Source organism: Diadema antillarum, unplaced genomic scaffold (genome assembly GCF_040938485.1).
Source record: "Diadema antillarum isolate AM-2024a unplaced genomic scaffold, OU_Dant_1.0 seq00001098_RagTag, whole genome shotgun sequence".
In the NCBI taxonomy this organism is placed as follows: Eukaryota; Metazoa; Echinodermata; class Echinoidea; order Diadematoida; family Diadematidae; genus Diadema; species Diadema antillarum.
In genome coordinates, this window is record NW_027271915.1 from 1,211,222 (window position 1) to 1,232,901 (window position 21,680).

Consider the following 21,680-nt stretch of genomic DNA (forward strand, 5'->3'; position numbering starts at 1 on the left):
TTCTGAAGCAAACAATTTTCACACCACAATAGATATATAATGTAATCTTAAATGAATCCAACAAGGATTGGAACAATCATCTCCAAGCATTCCCACTGATTCCCACTGATCACTTTAAACTAGCCATCCCCTTTAAGGGCATTCTCGACACAAGTTTCTGTACTTCTAGAGATGAGCCCCTGGCTTTTCAAATTGATCGCATGTAACTTATACTTATATTACATATTTACATTTGTTGGAAATAAATGTCATCGATCCTTAAGAGCCTCAGAATTCTCTGTCCTTCATATTGACATGTGTCTGTGTGTGTGTGTGTGTGTGTTTGAATTTTCCCTGATTTTACTCAGTTTAAAGTATGTCTTGAAATTCACAGGTGCTGCTGTAACAATGACAAAATATTGATGTCTTCTGCGGCAAATCCCCCTCCGGTTTTTATAGATTAATGATTTTACGATCACAGTACTGTGTACACATGTGTATATATATATATAGAAGGGGCGGATCCAGGAATTCCGTCAAGGGGAGGGGGAGCATGCCCCCATTTTTTTATTTTTTTATTTTTTAATTTTGAGCCCCCTGGATCCGCCACTGCATAGTAACGTCATGATACGTAAGTACGTAAATTCTTTCGATGCCATAAATGTATGTTCTCTTCTTTATACGGAGAAGTGGACTGCTTGCAAGCTGCTTTTTTCTTGAATCTGCCATCATTTCAAACATCAAATTTTGTTTAAAAAACATATATATATATATATATATATATATATATATATATTTACTGATAAGCGCTGATTTTCCAGTCACTAAGCATTCATAAAGCGTTGATTTTCAGTCACTGTTATGTGCTTGTTTATAAGCTTATTTATAAGCAATATTATATGCATACAATTGATAGTGTTGGAGATATTATTTCAACTGATATAATATTCTTCTGAGCTTCAAAAGCTTCTGATGTGCTTGATAATAATGAACAGTTGATTGAAAAGATGTGTTTTGAGTCGTGATTCAAAGACTGCTATACAGTTGGGGATTTCCGGACTTAATTCCAGAGTTTGGAAGCTGCACATGCAAATGCTCTGTCTCCCAATGTTACTTTAGTTTTACGTGTTGGAATTTGTAAGAAAAGAGTGTCCTTGAAACTGCACAAATTGTGAGTATGCCTGTGAGATTTAATTCAGATATGTAACTGGGGGCTTGACCGATGTCAAATCAAAATGAGCTTACTATAATACGATACAAGAGAAAAGGGTACTAAACTGCACATGCTGCCATACAAACATGATGGTACCATAATGATCCTGAAACATGAGTGCGAGAATATGAGGAATAAAAAATAATAATAATTTGAGTCCACTGGACGCAAGGCAAAATAATTGCGTTGGCCGGGAATCGAACCCGGGTCAATTGCTTGGAAGGCAACTATGCTAACCACTATACCACCAACGCTTCATGGCTGTTGACACAAAGTTTTTTGAATTATTCCCTACTACTTGCCAATATAACGTCCTGCCGTGCTCAAACGTGGCATTTGTGACCTCACAGGTCACTCTTGTACATATTTCCTCTTGTAAATGATGACGTCGACGAAAGTTTGGTGAGTTAATGAGCCCCTGTTCACACTCGCGCCATCGCACGCAGTGCTGAGGAAAATCATACGTGTAAATGGTAAATATCAACAGAAAATGTCAATAGAAGAAATTGAAGTCGATGAAACAAGCTACATGTACACACAAATTAAGTCTAATTTAGATAAATAAGCTTCATTTTACATAGTATTGATCGGGCCATACGAACTGAGTAGGGCATAGATAAGTATATTATCCAAATTTTATTTTATCAGCGTAGTATACGTCCATCTTTTTTTTCTATTCTGCAACAAAGGGAGCTTATTAATAAGGGTCATTATAATGCAAGCACGTGCCAGCATGAATTGATCTCACGGAATTGTGTTGACTGAGGTCTCTTGGATCACAATCTTTAATTGACGGCCAACAATGAGTGTATGATGTGTTCATCTCCTGCAGCAATACTGCAGTAATCACTGAGGTCTCTGTGTATGTGTGTGTGTGTGTGTGTGTGTGTCTGTGTGTGTGTGTGTGTGTGTGTGTGTGTGTATAAGCATCTTTGATACTGTAGTATTTTGCATTGTCTGGGCTCCAAGAGTTAATGACTGGAGGAGTAAATGTTTGTGCGTGAGCAAGTTTTTCGCCTCTCTCGCACGAGTGAAGTTCAGGTTGGGCTCGCGAAGTCTGTCGACGTGGCAGGCAGCGTTATCCGCTTCTCGCTCCCCCCCCCCCCCCCCACTCTTCCGTATACTCCCCCCCCCCCCCCCCTCTCTCTCTCTCTCTCTCTCTCTCTCTCTCTCTCTCTCTCTCTTTCTCTCTCATAAACACATTTCCTCTCCTCTCCCCAATCTTCTCCATTTTCTCTCTATTTGAAGAGTTTGTTTGCAAAAACCGATAAGTCCATATTTGTCAAATGGAGATAGGCCTATTTGCGATTAAAGGTCAAGAAAAATAATGAGAATAATAAGAACATTTTTGCTTCTTTTGACCATAACTTCAAGAATATACCTTTATATGTAGTGACCAATATATCATTTAAAAGGTATTATTTTGTATTTTATGACAGAGACCGTACTTCAAAATCTTCAAAAATGGACTTATCGGTTTTTGCAAACAAACTCTTCATATTCTCCTCGTTCTTTCTCCTCCTGCCTTCCTGCCTCCCTCCCCCTCTCCCCTCCAATATTGACATCATGTATATCAGCTATTTTGCACAACCACATTGGTATCACTAAAGCTTCACCCCCTCCCCCCCCCCCCCCCCCATCACACACATCTTTGTGATTATTGGAGAAGGGAGATGAACATTGCATTGCACGATTGTGATCCAATTAAAGGACCTGAATTCAACACAGTTCCGAGAGATCAATCCAGCTGCCACTTACCTTGCCTCCATTATGAAAATGACCTTCATTAATATTCCTAAACCTCCTTTTAGCAGATTAGCAGGAAAAAGAAAACAAGCATGATGGAAGTACGAGGCGAATGAAATATCATGTATCATGTTATTTTGCTATATTTGATGTATTTTTCATTGAGATGTATGAAAATAAAACTGAAATGAATTAATGAAATTAAAACTAACAATGCTCAGATAGATTTTGCTGTACTATTCTCATCGCGCTCCTGTCGCGAGTACTAATAGCAATGCCACTAATCATCGTATTTGGACACCTGTAGGTGGCCTTTTTTTTTTGTCTTTTGCTTCCTGTTATTTACTCCTCTTTTTAATCCCTCCTTTCCTTCAGCTCTTTATACGATAGTTCTCAACATTTGACATTTGAAGTAAATGCGTGTTATTTCTGACACCCTTTCTAACCATATAGCCCCTTTAGTTCATTGCTTCGGATCATTTTGAGTACCAGTAATTTTTCTTTTATTATAATATAGGCCTATACATTAGGTCTTTCAACAAAATTGTGAATTTTCTAGGTTTCCTTCATCAATGGTTTATCTGCAGAGCACTTTAATGATGAAAGATATATTGTATAAAATTCTTTAATACACGTATGTAAGAATTTCAAATGCAATATCAAAGAGTTTAAAGTGTTACCTTTGTAACCATTTTGTACAATGGTAATTATCGTGATATAACAACATGACCATTGCACCACGAAGCTCGTTTATTGCACGATGTTCTCCAAAGTAAAGACAAAATAATAAATCCAGGACGAAACAAAGTTGAGAATAAATGTAAAAAAAAAAAGAATCCAAGATACTATTACCCACAAAATACAGTCACCATTTTCTTCAACATCATCTTTATCACTCTGAAGAGAGAGAGAGAGAGAGGGGGGAGAGAGGGAGGGAGAGAGAGAGAGAGAGAGAGAGAGAGAGGAGAGAGAAATGAAAAAAAAAATGCGTTGGCCGGGAATCGAACCCGGGTCAATTGCTTGGAAGGCAACTATGCTAACCACTATACCACCAACGCTACACGAGTTTTCTGATACACACAGAAGTTTTGACTTAGCCTGTGGAACAGTGCAACGTGGCAGTCTCGTCTTTTCGTCAGTCGTGTCAGTGAAAGTTTCTTTTCTGGTGGCACAGGGTCAAAAGTGTGATCGTCGAGAAAAACTTTAAAAAAAAAACTTCTCTCCGACAATTACAGCTCCTTGTGATGCATTGAAATCAAACAAACAGTAAAGTGAATGTGGGTATACAATACGTTAAAGTTGCTTGGCCTAAAGCAACAGATCGAAAGAATGATCAATGTCTTTCGAGAATTATAAAACTTCAATGGGATTGTTTACGAGGTTGTGTCTGAACTTTTAGTTTGAATTGCTCGTGTGTTGACAATTATTCCAACTATGCAACGCCGAATCCCCCCCCCCCCATCATCAACTTGAAATCAAATCAAATCAAATCAAATCAAATCAAATTAAATCAAATCAAATCAAACATCATCAACAACACTATAACTCATAGTAATAAATCATAAAGGTACATCCACAGTACAATGAATTGAGATTCACAGTATCAGAGAAGTGAACCATGTTCGGGAGTTTGATTGTGTTCAGAGTTTCGTTTATTCTGTTCATAAAACATTTACAAATTAAATTTGTTTGTGTTAAAATACTTTTGGATGGGTGCTAATGGTGGGGAAGTATACCGTAGACCACTTCACGCTACAATGCAACACTGTACATTACATAACATGTTCACTGTGTTCATGAAATTTAAATTTCCCACAATTTGTTTAGTGATGAGATGTCTAGAAGAAGCCACCCCCTCGTCCCCCCCCCCCCTCCAAAAAAAAAAAACCCACAACAACAATAACAAAACAAAAGAATTATTCGATTGTTTTGCTTTGTTTTGTTGAAAATGTCAATAAAAGAGATTGAAGTCGATGAAAAAAGCTACATGTACACACAAATGTAGTCTAATTTGTATTTACCCGAAAAACGTTTCATTTTGCATGGTATTGATCGGGCCATACGAATTGAGTAGGGCATACATAATATATTACCCAAATTTTATTTTATCAGCGTAGTAATACGTCCATTATTTCTTTTTTTTTCTAATCTGCAGAAAGGGAGCTTGTTAATATAAAAGATATATTGTATAAAATTCCTTAATACACGTATGTAAGAATTTCAAATGCAATATCAAAGAGTTTAAAGTGTTACATTATTTTGTAACCATTTTGTACAATGGTGATTATCGTGATATAACAACATGACCATTGCACCACGAAGCTCGTTTATTGCATGATGTTCTCCAAAGTAAAGACAAAATAATAAATCCAGGACGAGACAAAGTTGAGAATTAAAAAAAAAAGAATCCAAGATATTATTACCCACAAAATATAGTCACCATTTTCTTCAACATCATCTTTATCACTCTGAGAGAGAGAGAGAGAGAGAGAGAGAGAGAGAGAGAGAGAGAGAGAGAGGAGAGAAATGAAAAAAAAAAGAACAATTGCGTTGGCCGGGAATCGAACCCGGGTCAATTGCTTGGAAGGCAACTATGCTAACCACTATACCACCAACGCTGCACGAATTTTTGTGATACACACAGAAGTTTTGACTTAACCTGTGGAACAGTGCAACGTGGCAGTCTCGTCTTTTCGTCAGTCGTGTCAGTGAAAGTTTCTTTTCTGGTGGCACAGGGTCAAAAGTTTGATCGTCAAGAAAAACTTTAAAAAAAAACTTTTCTCCGACAATTACAGCTCCTTGTGATGCATTGAAATCAAACAAACAGTAAAGTGAATGTGGGTATACAATTGCTTGGCCTAAAGCAAAGGAACGAAAGAATGATCAATGTTTTTCGAGAATTATATAACTTCAATGGGATTGTTTACGAGGTTGTGTCAGAACTTTTAGTTTGAATTGCTCGTGATGTGCTGACAATTATTCCAACTATGCAAGGCCGAATCCCCCACCCCATCATCAACTTGAAATCAAATCAAATCAAACATCATCAACAACACTATAACTCATAGTGATAAATCATCAAGGTCCATCTGCAGTACAATGAATTGAGATTCACAAATCAGAGAAGTGAACCATGTTCGGGATTTAGATTGTGTTCAGAGTTTCGTTTATTCTGTTCATAAAACATTTACAAATTAAATTTGTTTGTGTTAAAATACTTTTGGATGGGTGCTAATGGTGGGGAAGTATACCGTACAGACCACTTCACGCTACAATGCAACACTGCACATTACATAACATGTTCATTGTGTTCATGAAATATTAAATTTTCCACAATTTAGTGGTGAGATGTCTAGAAGAAGCCACCCCCTCACCCCCCCCCCGCCAAAAAACAAACAAACAAACAAACACAACAACAATAACACCACAAAAGAATTATTCGCTTGTTTTGCTTTGTCTTGTTGGGTTGCAGGAAACTTTTCAGTTCTACTTTTCAGTTTTCTTTTGATGGAAAAAAAAAATCCTCAATCTCAATAATGGTAAGTCAGAATACGTTTATGGGTTGATTTCTTCTGGCCTGTGCCATGGTTTCTGTACTTTTGCAATGTGTGCGTCCGCATCAAAGGTCACAGGAAAACTGAGCGAGAGAAGAGACAAAACTGCCACGTCGAACGCAAAGGCATCGACTCGATTAATATTTCAGTAAGTTCTTCAGGAACAACAAGAGCGTTGGTGGTATAGTGGTTAGCATAGTTGCCTTCCAAGCAATTGACCCGGGTTCGATTCCCGGCCAACGCATAACTTTTTTCTTCCTTCTCACTTCTTCTAAATTCAAAGTGAATTGACAATTGAGCAATCCAAACATTTTCTTACATTTTACGTGCAATTGAAGAATAAACAAAAGAGAAGAAAAGTAGAACTTGCACTGCTCGTATTCAAGTTGATTTTCCAAAGTACAGTAAAAAGAAAATTAAATATGTTGCAAGTTTCCATTTAAATCAGATCTGAAAAAAAGAAAGCTATACGAAAGCTCAATCTTTACCTGTCGCACCAATGATTCAAATGAGACCATTGCCGCTGCCTGGCAATCCGCTCCCCAGTTGGCACACCAAGGAAATGTTTCAAAATCTTGGTCAAACATGCCCAAAGGCTGAATTATAATGCATCACATTGAAAAACACAACAATTACACCAAGCAACATAGTCATTATATTGTATGAACATTTCAACAATGACAAATACCGATTACATTAACATAACAAATATACAGCATCATAATTATCAAAACGATAAACAGTTCATAACAATTATTATACAAAATAACCATAGTTATCAACGTACACGTACGCGCGCACACGCACACACACGCATACATGTGCATATTACATCCATGTCTATACAGATAAACCCACACTCATCTCATGCATGCATTCAACTCTTGCTTACACAGGCACACATCAAACGAAAAAAAAAAATATAATGTCTTGCTTATTAAGATTTTAAAATTTTAAACATAAAAAAGGCAAGTTGATGATCTTCATTGGGAAAATTAACACTAAATAATTCTAACCGAACATTCTTAAACATTTTATATAAGCAAACTTTCAAAACCATTCCACTTTTCAAAGATTCTGTGACCACTTTCAGTTATAAATGATGTTATTCTCGGTATCAATTTTGTTTTCTTTCACTACAATCTTCCCTTTAAAAACAATCTTCGTTGTGCTCTTCGTCTTAGTTATTTTAGAATCAAAACAAACAAAGAAACAATCTTATGTGATGAAGGATGGATTTAGCGGCTTTTGGAAGCAAGGTTTTTATGTCTGAATAATCTTCACTTATTACTAGTATGACCAAATGAACGTCTAAATATTAAGCGCCATAATACACATCATAACTTTTTCATTTCCCCCTATAACTTGGATACGCCCACTAAAAAAACAACAACAAAAACAAGCGAAAAACACCGTCCAAACCAGGATTCTGTAATCGATTACTGCTATATTATTTTACGGTTACCATGACATTTGCTCCTGCGACAATTGCTCCCATGAAATATTTGTACACTAAGCCAAACATAAATTGTAGCCACAGACATAACCCTGTTCATAATCCTAATCCTCACGTCAAACTAAACTTAAAACCCTATCACAACTCTTACCCTATAACCCTAAGTCTTTGGAGAATATAAGACCGGAGCAATTGTCGCAGGAGCAAATGTCGTGTCACCTATTTGGTAACAAAAGACAGTGGAAAATTCCCCCATAAATAGACCTAACATAACTTGCATGTTTCCATTTCATACAATATGATTAACAATAAAACATTGCATGGAAACATGGAAGTTACGTTCAGTGTATGCAAAGTATGAATGCATCCTAGCTGTCTCAACTGAGAATTATACTTCATGTGGGCATGACCTAATCTTAGATTTCATAGCGGGTATCAAAGTAGACGCTATTATCTCACCCATCGTGGATTTTGTGGTTTCTTCTCAGACAATCATCACGTCTTTTCCTTGGAGAAGACAAACAAACATTTCTTTTAAAAAGAACAAAAATTCGCTCATAAAGATGCCTTCGAAACATGTCTTTTAGTTATACAAAATGAACCACGGGGGGGGGGGGGGCGTTTCATGAAGGAACTTGTCGGATAAAATGTCCGGCAAGTCAATTATATCCGACAAGTTCAGAGAAATCAGCCAATCAGACTAAAGAATTTCTCAAAACTTGTCGGATATGATAATTTGACTTGTCAGATATTTTATCCGACAAGTTCTTTCATGAAATGCCCCCCAGATGTACTGATAGTGACTGAAGAGACGACAGAAATAATTCAAATGTAAGACACTGAACATGCTATAACACATATAGGAGAAACGAATGATTTACACGTATATCATTAGGCCTATAATTAACAATTGAAGAGTTTGTTCGCAAAAACCGATAAGTCCATATTTGCCAAATGGAGATATTTGCGATGAAAGGTCAGGAAAAATAAAGAGAATAATAAGAAAATATTTGCTTCTTTTGACCATAACTTCAAAAATGTACCTTTGGTAGGGACCAATATGTCATTTAAGAGATATTATTTTGCACTTTATGACCGAGACCATACTTCAAAATCCTCAAAAATGGACTTATCGGTTTTTGCGAACAAACTCTTCAATTATTCTTTGTAACTTTCCATTGATTATTATGTCCTTTCCTGTACTCAACAATATCTGGACAATTTATTTTTCTGTTATTCTCTCTGTAACACACAGTAGCTGCCCATGGCCCATCACAATCTATGTCATTGATGGCGCATGTATACTTAATTTTGCTGGTCATGATTTAGAGGCAAGCAAAGAGTGACTAGAAAGATTGTACGACAAATGGGGGCATTCAATAAAAGTCAGTAGAGGACGCTCTTCTTCAAAGTCGGTCCGAAATCGTTGACTTCTCACTCTGGTCAGCTGGTACTAGTAGTTCACAGAAATAGTACTGTAGTACGGTCATTACGGCCTATTATTGCGACCGCCTGAAGAGTGTGCTCTCAAGCGTGTTCTTATACCCCCCCCCCCCCCCCTTTCTCCTTATTCCAGGCTCGCGACTCCAACTTATCCTCCAGTTCTTCCTCATCTCTGTTGACTGCTTCTTTGCACATATAACTTCGCTTCTCTACAGGGGTGTATCCAGGATTTTTTTCGGGGGGGGGGGGGGGGGGGGGGTCGTGATCATATTATTTTTTAGACCTTTTTGCAATGAAAGATAGAAAGTTAAAAATACAGTAAGGCGCATGCGCGCACATTCGAATGTCCCTGATAATACTACAGTATATGCCGTACACAGGAATATTTTTCGGGGGGGGGGCAAGAGTACATTCAATATTAATGGAAAAATCTGAAGCGAGAGAGCAGATGAGCAGAATGAGAGTGTGGGCCCACATAAAGAATATTTTTCATTTTTACTACTGAAATACAACAATCTAGAGCACTTTTGGGAAGGAAATATTTTAAAAATTGTTAATCAAAAAGCATGAAATATAGGTATTCAAGTATATAATGAGAATGGCTAAATCTGTCACCATTTTTTCCCATTTGCCTGCGTCTTCACTGAGTGGTAAGTTAGGGGAGACGGACAGAAGGGGAGGGTGTGGAAGGGAGTGTCCCCTCCCACACAGGGAGCATTTGCATTTTTAGAACTGTAATTCAACATGTTCAACGATCTGGTGCATACTTTTTGGGTTTGAAATTCAATCAAAAAGTAAGAAAAATAATATTTATAAGAACAATGTGAAGGGCTGAATTGTGGTGTGTGACACGTTTCTTTTTCTTTACATCACGTCAGCGTCCTTTCACTGTGTACTGTCAGAGTCTATGTAGATGGACAGAAGGGGAGGGTGTGGGCCCATACAAATGAAATTTTTGATTTTTTGAACTGAAATTGAACGATCTGGTGCACTCTTGTTCGGGAAAATATTTAGAAAATTGTCAATCAAAAAGTAAGAAAATAGATATTCGAGGATAATTATTAATTGCTAAAAGAGGTCTGTCGCTTCTCTTTCATATTATATGCGTCTATACTACGGTGTGCTAGGTCAGGGGAGATGGACAGAAGGGGACGGTGTGTCCCCCACCCACAGGGGGAGCTTTTTCATTTTTAGAACTGGAATTCAATGATCTGGATGCATACTTTGGGGTTTAATATTCACTCAAAAAGTAATATATATATATATATATATATATATATATATATATATATATATTTAACAACAATGTGAAGGGGGTAAACTGTGGTGTCTGGCACCTTTTCCTTTACACCGCTTTGACGTCCTTTCACTGTGTACAGTGCACTCCCGTTACAACGAATACGGTTATAACGTAATTTCGTTATAACGATGTAAAACTTCTGGTCCCAAAGTTATCACCATTAAAGTCTATGGTACAAAATTCGCTTATAACGAACACGGTTATAGCGAAATGTTCGTTATAACGAAGTCTTTTCGAGCGCCACTGCCAAAGAAAAACATAAGAAATGTGCTCCGTTATAACGAAATGCGAATAGGTTTTGCGTAGCGGAACAAGCATTAATATTTAAAATAGCGCCTCTGTATGGGCGAACGCTTCACATCACTGTGTGTTCGCTCCGTGTGTCACGCACAGTTTCTGAGGGGAACTTGCGTTTAATATTGTAATACAATAATTCCATCTTATTTCACATATCTTTCCAGAATATATAAATGCGTGGTTTTCCTTGTTTTCGTTATAATTGTATTTGTTCGGTTATAACGAAATTTCGTTATAACGAAAGAAAACTGCCGGTCCCGAGCATTTCGTTACAACGGGATTGCACTGTACTATCAAAGTCTATGCGGAGATGGACCGAATGGGAGGGTGTGGGAGGGGGCATCTTTTATATTTTGAATTTTGTTAACTGAAATTGAACAATCCGGTGTACACTTGTAGTAGAATATGTTTTGTGAAAATTGTTATCAATCAAAAAGTTAGAAAACTGAATGTTCAAGAACAATGTGAGTGTCGTGTTATGCCACCTCGTTTTCCGTGTGTGTTTATACTGCTTTTATCATGTATAACTTCATCATTTTCACTCATAATCATTATTCTTCTACTGCTCCTCCATTAATGATCATAGTCTTTTTCTTTCTCTTCGCCTCCTCCTCCTCCTAAACAAATCTTTTCCTTACTTTTCTTCTGCCTTGTCTAACTTTCTTGGCATTCTTTTCAATTTTCTTACTTGAATCTCCCCCCGACCTCTCCTTTTGGCATTTTTGTGGGTTGACAACACGAAATGAAATTCTTATTTCTCTTTGATAGAGAATTCGGGATATCGGATTATTTTGTCATGCGTTTCTCGAGCGATATAGACAGAGTGATTGATAATATTATTATTATCATTATCAATATCATAATTATTGTTGTCATTATTATTATTATTATTATTATTATTATTATTATTATTATTATTATTATCATCATCATCATCATCATTACTCAATCTATTTATCTGTTTGGAAGTCAACAAAAATATGTAAAATGCACATTATTACATGATCACTGAGTGTTATGATTCTAGTTGCATATACCGTATCCGCTGGTTGGGGAAAAACAGCTTAATCATTGTACTAAAGGGGCTGGCCTCCCTCCGCGACCAATGGGCTGTATGCACCCATCACCTACCGGTATATATAAAAATAAAAACGATATCATGTGATAGGCCCTGTGTCATAAAACTACAGTGATCAGAACGAGATTAATTTTTATTGCCTATTTTGATTGATGGCTATTATTGGGCCTCCGCGATGGATGGAGAGAGAGAGAGAGAGAGAGAGAGAGAGAGAGAGAGACAGACAGACAGAAAGTGGGGGGGGGGGGGGAGGGGAGATGAAAGTCCGACTCCGCAGAGAGAGGGAGAGAGGGAGCCCCAGGGAGAGAGAGTGGCTTGAGTCAAAATATCTCATCAGTGACTAAACTTATTGATATGGAATCATACAGTAGCGGAATCCAGCAAGGGGTGGGGGCACCGTCTTTATTTTCAGTCAAAACAAAATAAATAAAAGGGGGCGCCAGAGCGTGCCCTCCCCCTTTTATTTTGTAAGGGCGCCTCCCCTTTACGAAATTCCTGCTTGGATCCGCCCGCCCCTGTCATGGGTGGTAAATATAAAACAAAAACAGTCATGAGACGTATTAGATCTAATATTTCAAAAGTATTAGTGTTGATGCATTGCTGCAATACTGCGGGGAAAAAAGAAAAAAAGCTATAATAACAAACATACAACTTGCTGAACGGATAGAGAAAACTCAAGGTTCCAAAGAACCTGCATTTATCCTCATATTTAAAATGTGTCTTCCTTGTCATTGATGTTGTTTTTGCTTTTGCTTTTGTTTTTGCTTTTGTTTTTGGTTTTTGCTTTTGTGTTTGTGGTTCTTTCTTTCTTTTTTGTGTTTGTGTTTGTTTTCGGGTTTTTTTTACCCTCTTTTTTTTTCTTCTTCTTTTTTTTTTTGCTAGGCAACAATGTACCTCCGAATGATTTTATTCCGGCTTTTGATACTGAGATCGGTAAATTGTTGTTACGGGAATCTGTTTTTTTTTTTCAGGGTACAGTGTAATAGTGCACGTACCCTCTCTTTCTGTAGTTCCAACAGCTTCTAACAGTGCAACATTTCCCACGGGAAAATCGTCGTAGTGTCATCATAATGTTTCCGCAGGCAACACTAAGTACAAGAATGTTGTTTCTCGTTCTTAGCTTTAAACTCATAAACTCTGTAAATTTCCACATCACGCCATTACAAGCATTTAAGCACTAGAGGGCGCTAGTTTAAAGGTAACTTGGAAGCATCCGAATGTCCAATCGACGCACAGATCGTTGATCAGGCATCATCAGGCACGCGTGAACGTGATTGGGAGCACACTACATAAATGAGTGCAGACCCTTGCGCCCTTCTCTTTCAGCTGACAAAACCGTAGCTGCCAGACGCCACGGAGCGAGAGGCATACAAACGCGTCCGCATAGATACGTAGTCTGCTTTTGTAATTCGTTGACGATTTGAAACGTTTGCACGGCCATTAGCAGTTAAATTTTGGTAAGTGTGAGAAGGCAGTTATGTATCGCTTCTTATTCATTTTAGCTGCCTGAGAGATTTTCATGTACCTGATAGCATTTCTTGATACAGCGCGACAGATATAAAAAGCAAGAAGTGAAGAACATGGCCTTCCGCCGCATGCTGTCACAGCTGACGTACTATCCGTACATTCTTCATGCACCAGCCGGCAGCCTAGGCCTATTTTGATTCAATGATTGTTTGTCTTGGTGATGAAAACAAAGACCCGCGGGCCATGCAGGTCGAGCGTATTTACTAACAATGCCAAGTCGTGCTGTCGTGGACGTCACACCTAATTTCCTTGAAAGCGCGTATGTATGATGTAATGGCCATATGTTTGTCAGCATGAAACAAGGAGATTTAGCACACGAGTTCAACTTCAACCGCCGTTTTGCCGGTGCCTTCCGGCTGACAGCCTCAGCTCGCCTGGATGCGAGGTCCGAACGATCGCGCCCTGCCCGCGCCCCTGGCGGGGCGGCTGTAGCTACTACGCTGGGGCAGCCGTACTCGCCTTCATGTAGTTGTGCCTTGTGGGGCGTACGTCTTCATTGCAGCCGAGGTGGTGGGCGCCCCTCTCGCTTCTTGCTGCCCGAAAAAATTGAAACTGAATGCTACGAATAATGAGGCAATCATCTGTGCAGTTTGCTGGTTTTATTTTTAGAGCAGAACTGCCTCAGCTCATCTTTGTTATGTTAGATCCTATGTCGTGATGTAGAAACTACTTCATGTCAAGTTCCAGTCCAAGAGAAGTACATTGTAGTTATAGGATCTATATTTTTTATGTAACTTGATGAGTGTATCGCAAAGTTTTCGGCTCTATATAACGTCTAAGAGAGTGTATTATTACTTAGATCTATTATTGTTTACAATATAAATATCAAAACCTCGACCTTTTGGCACTAATGTTAAACTCAAAACAAATTTCTCAACTTGGTTTGATAAGTAATTCACCAAAGAGTTTTATATTTCACTTTCAAAGTAGATTTTAATTTTTATAAAGTATTATAAAAGAACATAATTGATTATTTAATTAATTTCCTTTTGTTTAGATTTGTCTTTGTTGTCTTAACTGATCACTTTTGTAAAGTAAGTTTTAGGAGGTCGAATATACTAGTACCAGTAGTGAACATGCAAGAATATATTTTGTCAATATAGGTAGGCCTAGTTCAAATCCTCCACAGATGAAAGATGCATACTGTAGCATAAGTGCTCTATTTTGTCCTAGCAATTCATATCCAGCTTTATAGAGAGATTTAAGATACAATGGGATATATTTCACTATTTCCAAAGGTGAGATTTGTATTCAATTGTACTATTTTTGCTCAGCATTTTTGCTTGAAAAAATATAAAAACGACATTGTGCTTGTAATGAATTTGATTCATGCCATTTTCTGCAGATCCCGAAAAAGGTGACTACTACAAGCAGCTGGTCCTTTTTTGAGTGTTCGGCGATTTCTACAATGGCTGTCGTGACCCCAGTAGACCAAAATGGGGTGCCGCTGACCAGCGCTGACGCCGCAAAGACTGATCTGCAGGAGATCCTCCAGAACCTGTCGCAAAATGGTCACATCACGCCCAAGTCCCTGTCGCGGAGCCCCTCGCCCTCCCCACCCTTCATGCGGCTGTCAGACAAAATCAGCTGTCGCATCGCCAACAAAGAGCGCTGGTTCTCCCTGGAATTCTTCCCGCCCAGGACATCGAGTGGTGCAGTTAATCTGGTTGCAAGGTAATGTCTGTTGCTGGCAGGTCGTTCTGTTTAGTATTCTTTGTGTGTGTGTGTTGTGTGTGTGTGTGTGTGTGTTTCTGGTGTCTTCACTGAGCATAATGCCACAAGGAAACCAATGAAGAGTTTTTTTTGCAAAAGGTGCTAACTCCATTCTTGTTTCGTTGAGATATTTGTGATTAAAGCAGCTAAAAACAAAGAAAATGATAAGAAAAAAAACTAGGATATTTTTTCATCAAAACTTCTTAAATATTCAAATGTTGAATACAAGTGAGGTATTATTACTGGAAAGGTTTGATTTCGCTCTATCTGACGATGAATTGCGTTGAAATGTTTAAAGATGTCGCTTAGCCCTTTTTGCAATAAGACACTTCAATATGTAGGCCTACACAATAAGACCGATGAAACCGACGAATCATGGCTGCTTTATTGTGTATTCAAGCTGTACGCAAAATAATAATTTGATTTCCAGGGTATCAGTACACTGTGAACACCAATGTGTACTCATCTATAATAATAGGTGTATCTCAAGTAAAATCACTTGAAGTTAAAAAACAAAACAAAACATAAACAGCTGTTGCGAAGCTCTACTTGACAGTTCACTTTTGTGTAAAAGAAAAAGTCAATTTATGCGTAACCGTTAGAATGAGAATCCATCATGTAGGTCAAATATTTGATCCTGTGGTACAATTGTATTCTCTCGTCCAATAGCAATTGCTACAATGTTGTACAATATGTAGAACCATTTTCCATGGTGCTTCAGTGTGCTTATTGTGATTTTTAGTGTTTACTATGTAGAGTGTGTTTGTTTTGTGTCAAAAGTCTCGCTGTTCCAGATCGTGAAGACTATTATCATTAACCACTCAGAATGTGTTCTGTCGAGGCCAATTTTGCTGCTCTCGTGCCCCAATACTCCCACGCATTGTTCAGTCAGCCATTGGGTGAAGTCATCTGATTCAGGGGCTGTGAGATGATATAATATGGGGGGGGGGGGGGGGGGGGAGAGAGAGGGGAGGGGAGGAGAGGAGGCAGGAGGAGAGAGGAGACACATTTGTTGGCTCTTAAAAACAAAATGACCTCCCCTCCAAAAAAAAAAAGAATAACTAGATAAGATAAATGAATAAGATAAATAGAAATAAAAAATAAAATAAAATGACATAAAAATAAAATAGAGTGAAAAAATCAGATTGAAATAAGAAATAACAATAATAGTAAAAAAAAAACGAAAAAGGTCCCCACACCCACCCTAAAAACATTCAGCGGTCACTATGATTTACATTCCGCCTGAAAAGACATGATAGAAAAGATAAAGAAAATGTGATTATTGTATTAAACACATATTGTCCCACATTCTTGCATAAATAAAGCTCTATCTGCAGTATAATTTACACGGTGTAAATGCTTGTTAGAATTTTTATGCATAAACTATTATGTACAATTGTAGTCCTATCTGGTAATAAAAGTTATTTTAAGGAGAAAACAACAGCATAAACAAGTCATATGATATTCAATGTAACCACCCAGCTCAAAACCCACAAAAGTTAAGAATAAGATTCGCTGTACAATGATCAGAATGCATAATGTCCAAAGTGTCATTTGGATGGATGGACTAACATTGTGAGAGACCTCTAAAATTTGTCTTACCAGAGAGTAATCTTTCCCTACCTACTTGTAATCCCTGTCAAAATTTGATGGCTTAAAGACAACCAAATAATGATCTGGCAGTTTTTTTCTGGACCATATTTTTTCAGACAGGAGCTACAATTGTACAATGTACTTTTCATTATGACATGGAACATACAAAATCATTGATACTTAATTGCGTGCAGCACGTTTGAGTGACCCTAATCTCTAAATAGCATGAAGAAACTGCACAGGGCTCCTACAACTGTGCTAAACTCACTTCATTTCAATCATTTTTTTTTTTTTTTTTTTTTTTGAATGGGCTAGGGTGGTCCAGTTTACCAGGTTGATCATTTCTTATAAACTGTAAACTAACACACTTTGCAGTGACAATTCATTTTGGCCCTCATTTTGTGGATTTTGAGCTGGGCGGTCACATCCATACATACTTACGTACAATAATCTACATTAACTTAATTTACCACTTACCAGATGGGGCAAGCAGATTTTCAAATTTGCTGCAAAATGCTTGATTCACATGCTTAAACAATAGAGTAGCAAACTTGTCTGATCAAGTGTTCCCGTTGCATTGCTTTGGGGCTTCTTCACATTTATAAGTATTGCAAAATTGCTGTAATGAAATACAAAGTGTGTTGCATCACTAAACAGCCATTATGTTTGGGCTTCTGTATGATTGACTTTGTGGGTTTGTTGGGGACTTAGTGAAAAAAAAAAGGTGGCTTCAAAACTTTTTGCATGTGTCTGAATAAGTGGTGACCATAGAATGGTGAAACTGGGCAGGGGAGCTCGCACGAAAGGTGACCCTATACCTGTCACTCATCGTGGTCAGTGGAAGGGGGGGGGGGCACTTTTTTGAGATAGAGACCTTGAAGTGTGAGCGCAGTAAGGTTGTTTTTGTGCTGAAGACCTTTTTTTTTTTTTCCTTCTTTTTTTTTTTTTTTTTTTTTGCTTGTCAGCTGAAGAAACTCGAAGTGGAAGAAGAAAGATGAGCACAAGACATTTTTTTTTTTTTTTGCTTGTCAGCTGTAGAAACCCCTAAAAGTGGCACCAGAAGTTGTGCTGAAGGTCTTTTTTTTGCTTGTTACATGTAGCTCATGAAATCCGGAAGTGGCCCCCCCCCCCCCTCCCACTTTTGACAAGCTCCACCGGCCCCGCTCATGACCATGATATGTATTCAAACAGCATGCGCAGTGGGAAACTTCACATCTCTAGATACAACATTTTCCAGAACGGTCAAGATTAGCGTCTAAACGGTCTGTCCCCTATAGATACAATGATCCTTTTGATTGTACATTGTAGTATACGTCATTTCATTTCTTTATCGAGTTCTGGTGTAAAGTGGCTTGTTTCTGAACACAGGTATACTGTGACTCACAGATAAGAACACCAGACCATCTGTTTGTTCGCTTGGAGAGCAATGACATAGTAATCAGCCTGTATCAACACAATTATCTACCACTTGCGTAAATAACAAGGCATGGGAATGTTCCATGCTTGTACAAGATACTCGATTACATTTCACCTCAGTGTTTGGAGGTGGATATGAACTAGGGTATCTGATCAATAAATATTTACCTCACAATCATCTTTGGTAGCCTCTAACTCTGTCATTGTCTGGGTTTTTGAGTTTTGTTTAATATTTTTGTGGTTCATTTTTGCTGTTGTTTTTTTTGGTTACATCCGAGACTGTCGTTCTTGTTCCACCCTACCACTGCATGAACAAGGACCTTGTTTGACCTTCACTCTTCCAAAGTCCGATAAATCGCCCTAATGCCCTGGTAATGATTGCCAATTGTGTTTTCCAGATTTTTCAGGCGAGCAAATCAGATACAGGAGTTCACTTTGCAGTCAACTATAGCAAGTGCCTCAAAGTCATCAAATTTAGCTTGAATTTGACCTTGTTGAATGATTATAGTTATCAGACTTTGTTTATTTTACTTTTTTGGTGGGGGGGGGGGGGGGGGGGGGAGTACATGTAGTTAGTCAAATAGACAATTTTTATATCAATTTTTTATGTACATTTTTTACCAAGTTCCCAGCAGGCAGAAAAGGCATGCACAGTGATTGCTCCACATACAGTGTACATTGTAGCATCAGCATTTTTATTCAAAATCATAGGCAAACTGAATTCCCCAAGTGTAGAAATGTGTTTGAACACTGAAATAGGCTAGTACAATAGCTCATCACTATCAAAATCCTTGGGGAAAAAATACTATAGTTTGGTGTCATTTTTTTTTTCTTGTTAAGCAAAGTGTTCCCCTACAGTAGTTGCACCCCTGGCATGCACTGGGAATGAATAATGCTCACATTATCTGTACCCTAAAGGATTAACATAATTCCAACTAGCCTGAACTTGGAGTATAAATTCAACAGAGACTCCAACTCTCCCGTTTTCGACGGGAGATCTCCCGCCGAAAACCCATTTTTGCAAAATCTCCCGTTCTCCCGTTTGAGATTTAATTTCTCCCGCCCTGACTCTGTGTCTCCCGTTGGAAGGGATTTCTTTAATCGTATATGTTGAAAAAATAAGCCTTAGATAGCACAAGAGAGCATCTAGAACCCTAGGAACTTCGCACACATCAAGTTGGGGTCTCCCGTTTGCTAGGGGTTTCAGGCGGGAGAATCTCCAGATCAGAAGGTGCTTTGGGTTGGAGTCTCTGAATCAAGCAGAACATAATAGTGGAAATTTTGAAATTTGAATACTTTAAATGAAAATTAAAATGGTTAAATGTAGACCTGTTTGTTTACAATTTTAGCAATTCCAACCATTTTAACCACAATGTAGAATGCCCGGTAGTTGCACGAGATGTTCATGCCATTCGTATTACACTTGTATTGTTTTCCTGTTTTCAACATGTTTCTACTGTCCTGCCTCACCGCAGTTTTGTTTTTAACGATTAAGCTATGGCAGCGCAGGCTTGGGGGCAATATCATGCTATCCCCTATTCTACACATTGAGAGCTGAAGCAAATTTGACTTGATTCCCCGCCGCAGATTTGATCGCATGTTCCATGGGGGACCGCTCTTCTGCGACATCACCTGGCACTCTGCTGGCAACCCCGGGGGCAAGGCGGAGACGAGCTCCATGGAGATCGCCCGCACCATGCTGAACTACTGCGGCCTGGACACCATGCTGCACATGACCTGCGTCAACCAGACCGCCGAGACCATCACGGCTCTCCTGCAGAGGGCTAAGGAGTGTGGCATTCGTAACATCCTTGCTCTACGGGGAGGTGAGTCCAACCAACCATGATACCGAACCCCTATCTACCCTCCCCCCCCCAAAAAAAAAAAAAAAAAAAAACCAAACAAACAAACAAAACAAACAAAACAAAAACAAAAATAGATAGAATGAGTCTCATGAGCTGGATGTGTGACTGCTTACCGTAAAACCAGGGCCCCGTTTCACAAAACTTGTTATCAGTGTCAAGTTGAAGTTGTTATAAGCTACTGAAATCCTTGCATCTGATTGGCTAAGAGCAAATTTGTCACAGATATGTGACAGTTGTCACTGATAACAAGTTTTATGAAAGGGGACCCGGAGCATTTGCGGCATGAAACTTTTAAGAATTGCTGCCTCATAAAATATTACGAGTTATTGAGGGCTGCACACTTGCCCATTTTTCTACTTGTCAGACCGGTTGTCGGACCAGTAGGTACACTGTACCTATTTTTTCCATGCTTTACTGGTCCATTCCTGAAAAAGTTACTTGTCCAACTGATTTTGATTGGTCAAGGACTGTTAGACCAGTGCCAGTGTGCAGTGTTGAGTTATTGAATTGTGAAGACAGATTTCTCACTGTTTCATGGTTACTGCAGTTTTGGTAGGCTGCAGTTCCATGTTATGTACATGTAAATCTCGATATCCTTGAGTTTGAATAATTGTTCTGCATACTTTATATCCAATCTATTTCTGTTGATCTATTTACATGTATCAATCTGTCTTTACAGCATCTTAAAAAGCAAAGTACATGGTACCGGTACATGTATTTTAAACAAGAAGGACACAATGACTTGTTTGTTGCTTTCTTGTTTTTCCTATTCTGCTACAGGTTTTGTTATTTTGTTTCTGTGTTGGATTGCATGTTTGTTTTGTTTTTTCTTGAGGATGTGGTTAGCACATGAAGTGATAAAGTGATTTTGCTTGCTTTGTTGTACACCACAGATGTTCCGGGCCATACCGACTGGAAACCAACTCCCAATGGTTTTAACTACGCAGTGGACCTGGTCAGGCACATCAAGAACGAGTTTGGAGATGACTTTGTGATATGTGTTGCTGGTGAGTATCATGCCAATTCAAATCCATATTATTGATGTTAAGTATTGTTATATAACATCAAATATGAACAATAGTTATTTAATAAAAATGTTTCCAGACTAAACCATCTACAGTTATAGATTATTAAGAAAAATCCTGATATCTCCTTATATTTGAGGCTTAACTACAAAAATGGTATATGGTGGAATGTTTTGTGATACAACAGACCTACACATATGCATCAAATGTCATATCTTGAAAATGTCTAAAATCACTGCTCCCAAAGGTAAAATGGACCTTTAACGTTTTGTGCCTTTAGCCTAAATGGATGCCAGAGGCATTATGCAGTAGAGCTGGGTAATACTTGTCTCTGTCTGTCCATGTGTCCATCCTAGATTCCATTATTTGTAAGTCCAGAAAGAAGTGTACAGCGGATTTCCTTGTGATTTCAACCTGTTGAGGATGGGCTTATTTTGCTATAACAGGCATTTCCCGCAGACACCTGCCTGAGTAT

At 38.4% G+C, this 21,680-nt stretch overlaps 1 protein-coding gene and 4 non-coding genes across 5 annotated transcripts; 2 read left to right on the plus strand and 3 right to left on the minus strand.

Moving 5' to 3' along the window:
* Positions 1–1,374: 1,374 nt before the first annotated feature.
* Positions 1,375–1,446, minus strand: Trnag-ucc (transfer RNA glycine (anticodon UCC)). Its single transcript has one exon. It is a non-coding gene; the product is annotated as a tRNA-Gly (tRNA).
* A 2,478-nt stretch (positions 1,447–3,924) lies between these two features.
* Positions 3,925–3,996, minus strand: Trnag-ucc (transfer RNA glycine (anticodon UCC)). The gene has a single exon. It is a non-coding gene; the product is annotated as a tRNA-Gly (tRNA).
* A 1,488-nt stretch (positions 3,997–5,484) lies between these two features.
* On the minus strand, positions 5,485–5,556 carry Trnag-ucc (transfer RNA glycine (anticodon UCC)). The gene has a single exon. It is a non-coding gene; the product is annotated as a tRNA-Gly (tRNA).
* Positions 5,557–6,664: 1,108 nt separating this feature from the next.
* Trnag-ucc (transfer RNA glycine (anticodon UCC)) lies at positions 6,665–6,736 on the plus strand. The gene has a single exon. It is a non-coding gene; the product is annotated as a tRNA-Gly (tRNA).
* Positions 6,737–13,886: 7,150 nt separating this feature from the next.
* Positions 13,887–21,187, plus strand: LOC139743603 (methylenetetrahydrofolate reductase (NADPH)-like; the record flags this gene model as incomplete). The annotated part of the gene is made up of 4 exons (XM_071654077.1): positions 13,887–14,078; positions 14,939–15,267; positions 19,903–20,141; positions 21,074–21,187. Coding segments are annotated over exons 1-4 (874 nt in total), but the record flags the coding sequence as incomplete, so codon positions are not given.
* Between the last annotated feature and the right edge of the window lie 493 nt (positions 21,188–21,680).